The 12,972-nt window shown below is 38.9% G+C and overlaps 1 protein-coding gene across 1 annotated transcript; it reads left to right on the top strand.

Annotated features, from left to right (window-relative positions):
* Positions 1-4,187: 4,187 nt before the first annotated feature.
* On the top strand, positions 4,188-8,513 carry LOC144656411 (uncharacterized). Its single transcript, XM_078516632.1, has 3 exons — positions 4,188-4,243; positions 4,850-6,347; positions 8,430-8,513. The coding sequence occupies exons 1-3, from the start codon at positions 4,188-4,190 to the stop codon at positions 8,511-8,513; spliced, it is 1,638 nt and encodes a 545-aa protein (XP_078372758.1).
* Positions 8,514-12,972: the final 4,459 nt, after the last annotated feature.

The raw sequence follows: 12,972 nt of genomic DNA, 5'->3' as shown, positions 1-12,972 counted from the left end.
TTGGTCGAAAAGACTCGAAATGGCCGACTCAAATAACATGCCAAATAAATGATTTCATTTTATTGACAGTGCGGATAGTGTAATATCATGTACGTTTCGTTACTTCCTTGTGTTGTTTATCAAAAATAAAATAAAAAGTATTTTTATAGCGCCAAAATCCACTAATTGGTCATGGCGCTTTACAACAAAAAAATATTAATAAAATGATGTTAAAAAGTTAAAAACTCTAAAACTTGTAAAAACGGATATTTACAAATAAAAGTTCAAATGTACCTAAAAATAAAATAATTAAAAAGCCTGTTTAAAAAGGTACGTTTTTAAATTTCTCTTAAAAATGTCAATAGAAGGACTTAATCTAAGTTCAAGTGTGATTGTGTTCCACAGTCTTGGGGCTGCCACGGCAAACGCTCTCTCTCCATATGTATTTAATTTTGCTTTGGGGGTCGCCAGAAGGTGCTGTGTAGATGATCTTAAAATCTCCGAGAGGTGTAATAGTAAAGTAACTCTTGCATGTAGCAAGGCGCTGCCCCATGGAGAGCTTTGTAGACTAGTAAGAGAATTTTGTAAATTATACGATAGCGGACAGGTAGCCAGTGTCGCTTCTTAAGCACAGGAGTAATATGATCGAATTTCCTAGTACAGTTGAAGCTCACTGAACGGACACTCTCGTAAGCGGACAGCTCTACTTAAGGCCGCCATGTTTGAAACCCCCTTTTACGCTCCCATACAAACTCTGTATTTTAACGTTCTCCCAAGCGGACATTCCCGTAAGCGGCCGCGGACACTTTCATAGATTACGTCTTAGACTTTTCGTTTGTTTTTAAGCTCCCGTAAGCGGACACCCCGAAGAAAATCCTATTAACAACCTCTGTATTTCATTTTTATCAATCAACTTCACACTGCCGTTCGTAACAATGCTTTTACAGTAATAACAGCACCATATTTCAGTGTTTTTTGTCGTCATCCATGTCCGTCCGGTTATTGTTAGCTGGTTAAGCTCCCGTAAGCGGCCATCTTTCCCCTACACCTCTAGTGGCCGCTTACGAGAACTATTCTCATAAGCGGCCAGCTCCAGTTACGGACACTTTTTTCGCGTCCCAAGGGTGTCCGCTTACGAGAGCTTTTACTGTATGTGTAATAATTCGAGCTGCCGTATTTTAAACGGATTGTAATCTTGAAAGTAGATGCTGTGGAAGACCATATAGCAGTGAGTTGCAGTTATCCAACTTCGAAGTAATAAAGGCATGAACAACAGTTTTGGCACTCTCTTCATCAATGTACTTTCTAATTTTGGCTAGATTCCTTATATGGTAATGAGAAGACTTGCAGATTGATTTGATGTGTTCGTCAAGGTTAAAACACTGGTCAAAAATAGCGCCGAGATTTCGAGATGAGGATGTTGGTACAACATTCACATTGCCAATTTGAAGAGACTCTAAAGGAGGCCTAGGGCGATATCTTGAGCTGATAAGAACAACTTTTTTTTTTTTTGAGCTTGTTGGTAGCCATCCAGTTGTCAATATCACAGACACACTGCTCAATCGAAGTTTTACACTGTGCCATTCTATCAAGACTGTCAGTTTTAAACGTCACGTAAAGCTGTGTGTCGTCAGCATAGAAATGGTACTCTAAGTTGTGACGCTTAATAATGTCGGCAAGAGGTGATGTATACAGTAAGTATAAGAGAAGACCAAGGACTGATCCTTGTGGTACGCCACGTTCCAAGACAAGTCGAGAAGATCTGCTGTTATCGACTTTAACGAACTGTGTGCGTGATGTTAAATATGATTTTAGCCAAGAAAGTACTGTTCCTTTGATCCCAAACTGAGTAGATAGCCTTGATAATAAGATGGAATGGTTTACAGTATCAAAGGCGGCCGATAAATCAAGTAGAAGTAGAATAACGGAATTATTGTTGTCGATAGCAGTAAGAATATCATTGTGAACTCTTACAAGGGCTGTCTCTGTACTGTGAAATCTTTTATAAGCAGATTGAAATGTCTCACCATGGTGGTGCTTCAATATGTGATCGTTTAATTGCGAAGCAACAGCTTTCTCTATCAGCTTAGACACAAATTTCAGATTTGAGATTGGCCGGAAGTTTTGTAGTTGCTCAGTATCGGCGTCTTGTTTCTTGAGAAGTTGTCTTAATACGCAATTTTAAGAGCGTGTGGCATTATACCAGTCATAAGGGACTTGTTTATAATAGAGGTTAAAGTAGGTAAGATGACAGGGAGGCAGGTCTTTAGAACAGATGCAGGTACTAGATCGAGCTCACATGATTTTGACGATGTTTTCGTAGCAAATATTTTCACCTGGTCCAAAGTAACTTGCTGAAAGATGTGAATTTCCGTATTACACGGAGGCCTATCTGTGGTACGAGGTGAATTGAGGTCATTCTCTACAGTCCTTTCTATTAGTGTATTGTGTATCTTGTCAATTTTACTACTGAAAACATTGTTGAATTCATTTGCAAGGCTGGTGGAATCAGAAAAACTGAAAGGATATTGTTGCTCCTTCTGTTTCTGGAGTAACTTGTTTACAGTTTTAAATAACGTCCTCTGATCACCTGAGATCTCACTGATAATAGTAGTGTAATAAGCTGATTTTGCTGAATCAATTAAGTTATTTACAACGCTACATTGATGAACGTATAGTTCACGATCACTTGGTAGTCGTGTGGAACGCCACTTTCTTTCCAGTTTTCCTCTGATGCGTTTATTTTGGGCAATCTCAGTTGAATACCAGGGTGCTGATGGACGAACTGTAACTATACGTTGCTTAGTAGGTGCATGACGATCTAACAACGAGCGTAGCACGTTATCATACGGATCAACCAAGACGTCTAAATCAGAAGATGGCTCCATAATTAGAGGGGAATAAGTGATTTCATTGCAGAAGGTGTTAAAGACAATTGAATGGAGTTTTCGATAAGTTATGGTTTTCTTCTTGAATTGAGGTTTCTGTAGCAGCAGTTTAATATTTACAGCAGAATGGTCTGAAATCACTGGATCAAAAGTTGAAACACCACCGAGAAATGCATCATTCGATTTGGTGATCACAAGATCGAGGGTATGACCATTAATGTGGGTGACTTCAGTTACATGTTGGCTGAGATTATAGGACTGCAGAATATCCATAAATCTTTTAGCTTGAAAATTATCAACATCATTAAATTAAAATTGCCAACTATTAGCAAACCTCCAGGTGAATCAGCCGTTTGCCCAATTAGTTTTGAAAACTCTTCATAAAATAAGTCATAAGACGAATGGCCAGAAGGGCGATAAATCACAAGAATCCTGATACTTTGTAGACTACGAAAACGAGCATCCATGTATTCAAAGGATTCAAACTTGAAGAGTTTTTTTAAATAATAGGCCAACACCACCGCCACTGGAATAGGATCTTGGAACATGAAGAAATCGGTAACCACTGGAGCACAGAGTACCGATATCTACTTCGTCGACGTTTCCCGGTCGAAGCCACGTTTCAGTTATTGCAAGGATATCAATATCATGGTCAACAACAAAGTCTTTCACTTTCATGATCTTGTTTTTCACTGATCTAGTATTCAATAGGCAAACATTAAAGTGACACGATGTAGGTGTTGGTGCCTGTGAGGGACCTTTCTTTATAGGCACTAAGTTATCCGGATTCACAGCTCGGCGAAACAATGGTCTTGATCTAACAGGAAAATTTGCATAATGGCGTTGAATTCTTCTATTTCGACCTCCTCTTTTCTGTGCACCTTCGGTGCACCAAAATACGTACGTACGCACGGATTAGACCTGGGGACGAGGTTGCCCGCCCGTGGCTAAAGAAAAGTAAGGAAATTACAAACAGCAAATAAAGCTCGCAAGGCAAGACAAAATGTACACAAGGGGTACAATTACACAGCGACACTACACAGCAAAATATCTGAGAGGTTTTTTATCGAACTGCTATATTTTGTTAGTCTATTCATTTGTAAGTGTATCAAAGCCTTTACACCAAAAAATGGCTCTCGTTCCATCGCTACACGGTTAAATTCAATTTATTGGTTTTTGGTCGCATTTTTTCGTACCCGTAAAACGAGCAATTGACGTTATCTTCTATCGACTGGATGATGTGGACGTTTCAGTTTGATCTAAACGAAGTTATGTTGTGAAAACGCGGGAAAATTTGTTGCGCGGTGTTCACTATGTAAAATGAATGAAACTGAGAGTTTAAAAAAGAGAGACAGAGAATCTAGAACTTTCTTTTCGTAATATTTCTCGCACGATGTCCTCAAAAGTCACCTGTATTCCGTGAAATTGTAGATAACAAAAGAGGTGTACGATGAGACCCGGAATAATTGCGAAAGATATTCCTTGTACACGTCTACTTTGCTTGTATCTGTTGTTTGCGGATGAATCTTCGGCCGTCAACATCAAGAATACAATAACTTAACTTTAGCAATAATTGTGTAAAAACGAAGCTAAACACTGCATGGATCAAGTCCGCTGAAGAAAGATACAGGAACCTGATGCAAGGTAACAACCTGTATTGAATTGCTGAGCCTGATTTTATTACAGAAAATTTCATGATGTTTATAAACTTAAGCTTACTTTCTGAGCGCAGTTTCGATAAATTCTGTATCGGCAAAGTTTAGATCTTTCCGTAACTTACATTGTAAGCTTATACTTTGCCTCTTTCAGTCGCTTTAACTGTGATGTCTAGTACATTTAAGCTTTCGCTTACATGTCAGTTCATTTTTTTTTGTTCCCCTGAGTTGGTTTTATTTGCTATGGACTTACCGATTATCTATTCCAAGTTGCCGTAAGTTGATTCTCTTTGACCGTTAATAAAGTCCAATTCTATATAATATAAGACAACTAAACGCCGAACAAGCAGACACGGTCAGAAGAACTGTCAACAGTATCCTTCAACAGGCTGAACCACCAGAGCCTAACATCACGGAGGAAATGCGTGACGCGCTTAAAAGCCTAAAGGAGGACGAGTCCATCATGGTTCTCCCAGCCGACAAAGGACGTGCTAGCGTAGTCATGGATGCTGATACCTACCGCACTAAGATATCTACCCTGATCGAGAACGGACCGTACCAGCTCCTGAACAAAGACCCGACAGACCGTTTGACCCGAAAGTTGTCTAAAGAACTGCTGACCTTGAAACGAAACGGAGATCTATCAGAGGCTGTTTACAATAAGATCAGACCGCGACATAAACAGCCGCCGAGAATCTACGGTTTACCAAAAATCCACAAGGCCGATATACCTTTAAGACCTATTGTATCATGTGTTAACACCTTTGCATATGATTTATCCGCCTACTTAGCTAACATCTTGTCTCCTTTAACAGGTAACTCGGATTTCACGGTGACTAATTCAGCCCACTTCGTGTCCACCATCAGCAGTGAGACGATCCTGAACAACGAGGTCATGGTGTCTTTCGACGTAGAGTCGCTGTTTACCAACGTTCCTATCGACGGCGCTGTACAAGCCGCGCTACGGAAACTAGAGGATGACCCCAGCCTTGCTGACCGCACAACGCTAACACCTGCTCAGATCGCTGATCTTCTGAAGTTTGTATTGAGATCCACATACTTCCAGTATAACGGATCAATCTACGAACAACAAGAAGGCGCAGCCATGGGAAGCCCAGTTTCCGCTGTTATTGCTAACCTCTACATGGAGAGCTTTGAGGAGCAGGCAATAGCTTCATCATCCTACAAACCTAAGATATGGAAACGCTACGTAGACGATACCTTTACCATCTTGGATCGCGAGAACGTCGATAGCTTCTTACAACATCTTAACAACCAGCAGCCTTCCATTCGCTTCACCATGGAAACAGAGAGTGACAGCAAACTTGCCTTTCTTGACACCGCAGTTTCGAGAGAACCAGACGGCCGCCTCACCACCAGCGTATACAGGAAGCCTACACACACTGATCAATACTTAGCGTATGATTCACATCACCCTCAATCAGTAAAACGCGGTATTGTAAAGTGTCTTTACGAACGCGCTAAACGCCTTGTAACAAAACCATCTGTAATCTCCAAGGAGAAAAAACATCTGTCATCTGTTCTTGTATCTAATGGTTATCCTTTTTCTTTCTTGCAGAAGATCACCAAGACTAGAAAACCGAACACCAGTGCTGAACCCGTGGCTGAGTTGAAATCTACTGCCGTTCTACCTTATGTCAAAGGTCTTTCCGAGCAACTTCGCCGCTGCCTACAACAACAAGGCGTACGCGCTGTTTTCAAGTCGGAAACTACATTACGATCACAACTAGTACGACCGAAAGACGCTGTTGATTCGACTAAGCAAGATGGCGTTGTTTCCAGGATTCCCTGTGAATGTGGCAAAGTTTACATCGGCGAGACTGGAAGACCTATGCAAGATAGGATCAAAGAACACGACCGGGACATCCGACTCGCACGTTCCCAGACTTCCGCCGTTGCAGAGCATACCAACAACACCGGACACTACCCGCTTTGGAATGAGGTAAAGTTTATTGATCGTGACTCGCACTGGTACACACGCCGGGTCAAAGAGGCGATTCACATAAGACTTCACCCTAATAATATCAACAGGGACAGTGGAATTGAAATTCCTGAAGCATGGATGCCCACGATCAAAAAACACAACAACAGGAGAACTGTACGACTGCGGACCGCCGAGGGAGCAACAGTACACCAGCATGCAGAACACTAAGGATCGAAATGCACCAATCAGAGCTGTTGAAAACCAACCAATCACAGCGCAGCCGTGTGCTTTATAAGCTAACGCACAACCAGTCGACCTTATCGCCTGATGAAGACTAGCAGTATGCAGTCGAAACGTTGCGATCTCCATCACACGTGACTACGTCGTGAGACAAACGAAATAATACTTTATTATTGTACTCTACCACGATAAATAACCACAACATTTTTTATGACAATTCTAATCCTTTGCCGTGAGAGTTTATTTCTTATTGCTGTGAGTTTATTTCAACTTTTAACCTTACATTTTCTCGGCGGAAGAAATTCATACAGTATAAGTGACGTCTTTCGAAGTGCTAAATGACGACAAAGCAAAAAACTCGATCAAAATAAATTTATTTAAACTAAACTTGCTCTGAAAAACATGTTTACCCCATCTAGCTCGAGCGCGAGGTTAAAAATACAAACTGACTCATATTTTTCATAGTATTTCAAACAGTAATTTTGCTTTAGTGTAGCCCACTTTTACACTGAATAACTGCACTGAATAGAGATAATTCAGTGTACGTTTAAATTTGTTTCAAACTGTGCACATGGTAAGAAATAAAAAATAAGTTTTAAATTTGCATACGTGACTGAGCAACCCATTTCAGTGCGCCGATGTTAAGACAAATACAGGAAAGAAAAGTTAGACGGGAATATGCCCACAAAATATATTGACGTCATTTTGTATGAAGAAAAACGATGAGGATCGTAAAAGTATATTCTACTCTTAGAAAGCAGAGAATAAACTCTTAATTTATTTTTAGGCCATGAGTTGTATTAAAGCAAAACGAAAAGTGGATGGTAAAACTATTTTCTATTCTTTAGAAAGGGCTGGAGAGAATAAACTCTTAATTAATTTTTAGGTCATTAGTTGTTCTGCCTTGAGATTTTGATGGATTTATATTTGTCTTGCACCTATGGGCCAACGTATACATTAAAGTTGTGACCGCATATTTAGCAAAATGAAAACATTGTACTTCCAGCAAAAATTAAAAAAATTAAAGGGGAGCTCCGATTTTAGGCTTGCCTAAATCTATATATTACCTTTTGTTTGACATATACGACGTTTACGCAAATTTATCGGAATCAGCTCGGGAATCGTCATTGAAATTTGCAGCCAATAGTACTGGTGAACGAAAGTGAAAAGTATCCAAATTTCAAATTGATAACAATAGAAAAATGCCCGGAGAGATTGCATTAGTTTAACAGTTTATACCGATAATTTTACCCATTCATCGTGAAAAAACCTAGGAAAATGACCTAGTTGCTGATGTGCTTTACGATAAACATATAAAACAATTCCGTTTGAGGGAAATGGCATCAGAATATCTGTTTGTTTTTTTGTTGTTTGCTTGGCTTTCATTTTCTTGTATTGATATCTTTGAGATCTATTTTACGCAATTAAACTCGTGCATGACGTAACATTGCATATCATTACAGCAGCCGTCATACTGAAAACCAGAATTGTCCTGTCTTGTTTAAAAAATTGCACAATTCTGATCACCATATAAAATATTTGGGTTATCGCCTCCACAGTTCTGGGAGCCAGTTATCTGACAGTTAGAAGACTATCATCTGGCCACTTCCAGATTCCTTCTTTTACACTCTCGGAGAATCCGATCCAAAGAGAGTCATCGGATGCACCAGGGAATGTGGTCTTGATAAAGTCGTTCTCTATTGCTGATTTAATTTTTATCAGCTGGGCTCCAAGCTGAGTGCATCTTGCTTCAGCGTTATACCAGGTCGTCGATTCGCTGGTAACTGGAGCCAGATGGGCCAGTAGACCAGGCTAAGTTTTGAGAAACAGCACCAGTGATAGAGACAGAGCGTACTAGAACAGTCCAGCTTGGACTTCGTTTGTAGCAACCGGCTGTTGAAACGTAGTTAAGTGGCTGTCCAGCTAAGAGCGGTCTGGCGAGTTTCGGGTCGCGAGTAAACCTTCCCTTTATATTTTGTGAGTGAAAAGGACTTACTGTGAAATGATTAAAATTGAACTTATTTTCTCCAAAAACTGTTTCTGCGCTTCGCTACAGGACAAAACGTATTTTACTATCTGAGAGCGAATTTCAGGGTTATTCGATGGCCGTCATTCGGCGATTGTAAAATCCGCGCTTCTTCGAAACGGATAAATATCGCTAAATGCTACATGGTACATTACATTAAGTTGCATTTGCCTTGTCCTATACAGGAATATGGAAGTATTTGATGAAAAATTAAATTAACTTAATGAGAACAAAGACAACCCAGTTGCTGTATGTTTTCTCGCTTGACAGATTCCTCCAAAGTAAAAGCTAAAATCTCCAAAGCTGTATAAAAATCACAGGTAAAATACACTTCACAGCAAAGACCTTACTTTACTCTAACAGAAAATAAATTCAAAGGTGCGGATATCGTTCTGCTTTGCACGCGAACAAACTTTTTTAAGAGCTCATTTTTGCAATAATTACATAACTAGATTTCTCGTTTGACGGTTTATGCCCCGGCAGGGCATGTGATTAGATAGAAATATTTTTTTCAACAGCTCGGAGTCTTTTTTGTACATCCACGAAAAACGAGCACTTGTTTACTTTTCAGCTTTTTTAGTTTGTGTAAATAAAAACGGCTAAAACGTCATAAGTAGTAATTCTACATCTGCTCGTACAATAACGCAAATTATGCTCATTTACAACGGGTTGTCGATTTCAGCAAGTCAAAATCTCAAAGATTAAAGTTGACTTCTTCTCAAACGTAGTCCTTCTTGAGTCAAACTCAGCAACTGAAGACCCTCACGTTACTCTGACAGAAAATAAACTCAAAGGTGCGTATATCCTTATGTTTTGCACGCGAATAAACGTTTTTGAGAGCTTCTTTGGGCAATATTTATATTGGAAAAACTCGTTTGACGGTTACATGTAATGCCCAACGCATACTGTATGATTAAATATACTTATTTTTCAATTGCTCAAAATCTTGTTATGTATCTTCAGAATAACGAAAATGTTTTCTTTTAAGCCTTTGTAAGTATGTATAAATTAAAACCGTAAAAAAATGCTACATATCAGAAATGCTTGATCTACCCGCTGAATTGTGCTGTCAGCTTTGTTAAAATCTCAAAAACGATAAAGTTCTTCTCTTCTCAAATATAGTCCACCTTTAGCGCATCAACTGGACGCCTTTTAAACAAAGAAAGTAAACTACAAAACCATTTAAAATTGAATCCCTTTATTTCTGTTCATGTAATTATCTTGCATTTCTCATGAATACATCACTGACACGACGTTTATCGACCCCTTTGTTTCTGTAAGGGATGGACCATTGTTTTCTTTTGAGAAATTCAAGAAAAAAATTAAAGTATTTTGAGGAAAGAAAAGATAGAAAGTAAAATCAAAAATGGAAATGTAAAATCAGTGTATACAGTAACCAACCTAATCCGGGCCCGACCGTCCTTCTCGGCGTTTTATCGACAACGGAAGGGTTCCGGGTTTTGTAGAAAACAGAGCTAATTTTTATATTTGTTAAAATTTTAAATTGTTGCTGGATTGTCAGAATAAAATTATTAAAAACGGACGAAGTGATTCCCCGTGAATTGATTTCTTCTGTTTCGTGACCATTGGATAATTTAATTTTTTTTTCAGTTGAATGAAAATTTATGCTTTAACGATCTTTTCCTTTAACTTTTATCACAAATACTTCCAATATATTTATTTGTTTGTTTCCAGCTTGGTTCCAAGATACAGAAAAAAAAAAGAAAAAGGAAAGAAATCAAATGGAGTTTAAAATTTGGTAAATTAAATTACGACAAGTTTTAATTTTAGCAACAGATAGCATTTCTCTGTGGGAAAAAGTAAAAAGAAAAAAATGCTTTTCTCCTAGCTACATGCTAACTATAAACATCATGGATGGATGGGGTGAGTGCATAATAAACTAAAACATTGAAAAGTGGCAAATGTACTGAGTTTGGCGAAGGAAATCTTAAAAACGCACAAAGCTTCCTATCATTTACGTGGAACTTAGTTAAATAAGATAATGATGCGTGATAAACTATATGATCGCAGTGCTGTGTGAATGTCAGTTAGAGAAGACACAAAAACAAATGGACGAAATGTTGTTTCTAGCTATTACTCACGTGATCCAACAGGAACAGCAATGTCAAAAACTTCAATCACTTCTCGTGCAATTCTCACAGTCACCACTCTGTCACTTTTTAAACTTTCTGCTAGCCCTGATGATCAGGATGATGGAACGATGTGCGGCTACTTTGATTAACCTAGTCTTTCCATAGGTCCGCGCGATATCTTGGGCACATATTTTTTACTTGTTGGGAAGGCTTACTAAAATAGTCAACCCATAGCAAAATAAGTTCGCTCTCCGTAATATTTTCTTTCGTTAAGTGACATCGCCTCAGGTGAGCCTTAATATCACTGTTTCATTCACTAAGAGGCACCAGCTTACTCTCTCCTTTAAATTCTCCCCTTTCAGTTTTAAACGACATGAAACAAGAAGTTTAAGAAGCCATGTCTCGTACTCTCGGTAACGTTGCAAGGCAACAATTCTAATTAGCATATATCATCATTACACTGGGAAGAGAACTTACAAGAAAATAAAGTTGAATTCTGTCTTTTTTAAGAGCCTCTATTTGCCGAGTGTCAAAACTCAAGAAGGACTAGGTTTGAGAAGAAGTAAACTTTAATCTTTGAGATTTTGACTTGCTGAAATTAACAACCCGTTGTAAATGAGCATAATTTGCATATTGTAGAAGAAGAATTCCTATTTTTGGCATTTTAGCCGATTTTATTCAAACAGACTAAAAAAGGCTAATTTAAAGGCAACAAGTACTCGTTCATCGTGGATGTACAACAAGACTCTGAGCTGTTGGATAAAATATTTCTATCTAATCACATGCGCTGTACACTGTGAGGTTAACTTTCCACGTTGCAGCGGTCGTTTATCAGACCCGGCCAGGGGTTTTGGGTATAGGGTATCTTGGGTGTTTTCAACCAAGGTATTCGGTATCTTTTTGCCGAAATATGGGTATTATGTATTTTGTTTTTCTCAATTTTTGGTATTCTGTATATAAGCGTGATGTTGTTTCTTTTTCTTTTTTAAAGTGCTTTAGTGCTTGTGTCACTTTCAAAATATCATTAAAGATCTGCAGTTCTTGCGTCACTAAATCCGCATGCAAGTGTATGCTGCGAGTAGTCGTGAATGGTGGTTTTGAATTTGTCAAAGCTGTTAATTAGGGACGGACCATTATTTTTTTTGAGATGGGGAGGGGAACAAAATCCTGAAAAAAGTTGTTTGCAAGAGCAAAAAGGCTCAAATAAATTGTTGCAGACATGAGAAGGAGAAAATAGATGGTTTGATGACGATAGATAGTCAGCCATCATGATATATCATCAACAGCACTCTTTTTGATGCCCATAATGCTGGAAATTGCATTTCCGATCTTCTACATTTCAAAATACTCTGGGGAAGAATGCCGCCAGACCCCCTAGGAAAAGGGGCCTCACGGCCCCTTCTGTGGTCACATCCACCTATTCTCAATCGGAAGCTGCTTATAAAAATGTCATTGAAAACCCTGAATTACTTGTTTGTATAACAATTATTGTAAGATACCCTGATCAAAAGAGGTGAGCGCTGGTCACACGAAACACATAGTAGACAAAATTTTTTAACTAAAGTAGTTCACGCAGGTGCTGCTCACTGCAAAAATTTAAAAAAAGAGGGAAAGCACATGTTTTGTTTTATTCTATACATAAATAACCAACCAAGGCCACTATCTGGACACAAAAAAATATGTCTACAGGAAGTCACAGCCCGAAAAAAAATTGTTTACACAGACAATAACACATAAAAAATTGTTTGGCTTGAAAAAAAATTGGATCCCTCCCCTCCAAACAAATAATTGTCCGTCCCCTAGTTACACCAGCCTTTGTTATCGGATTTAATAATTTTAGGTATTTGGTATCAACGTTTTTGCAGTTTTCGGGTATATTGGTATCCCACTACCCTTCTTGGTTGGGCCTGTTTATAATGTTTAGCGATAAGAAACAGGCGTTCTTTACATTAATTTGCCAATGTACAGCATGGAGACCAAGGGAATTACAAGTACCTCCCAGCACTGACACGTCTTTTTGGTGACAGTCGCGAGATTTGCCATGCTGTGGAATGCGCTACCCCCCCCCCCCCCCCCCCCCCCGCGCGGCACGTAGTATCTAAAATCCGATGCTTTTTTTTTGTTTTACATTGGCCAGGAGCCCATC

Source organism: Oculina patagonica, chromosome 6 (assembly GCF_052425735.1).
Source record: "Oculina patagonica isolate OP01 chromosome 6, crgOcupat, whole genome shotgun sequence".
Taxonomy (NCBI): domain Eukaryota; kingdom Metazoa; phylum Cnidaria; class Anthozoa; order Scleractinia; family Oculinidae; genus Oculina; species Oculina patagonica.
The sequence above is the reverse complement of the archived record's forward strand: the minus strand, read 5'-3'. Positions and strand labels throughout refer to the sequence as shown.

Bases quoted from the DNA above. Each gene is read 5' to 3' on its own strand.
- LOC144656411 (XM_078516632.1), top strand. From the start codon at position 4,188: ATGAATGAAACTGAGAGTTTAAAAAAGAGAGACAGAGAATCTAGAACT. The intron at 4,244-4,849 runs GTAATATTTCTC...ATATAATATAAG, and splicing joins GAATCTAGAACTTTCTTTTC to ACAACTAAACGCCGAACAAG. The intron at 6,348-8,429 runs GTTTACATCGGC...AATTTTTATCAG, and splicing joins TTCCCTGTGAATGTGGCAAA to CTGGGCTCCAAGCTGAGTGC.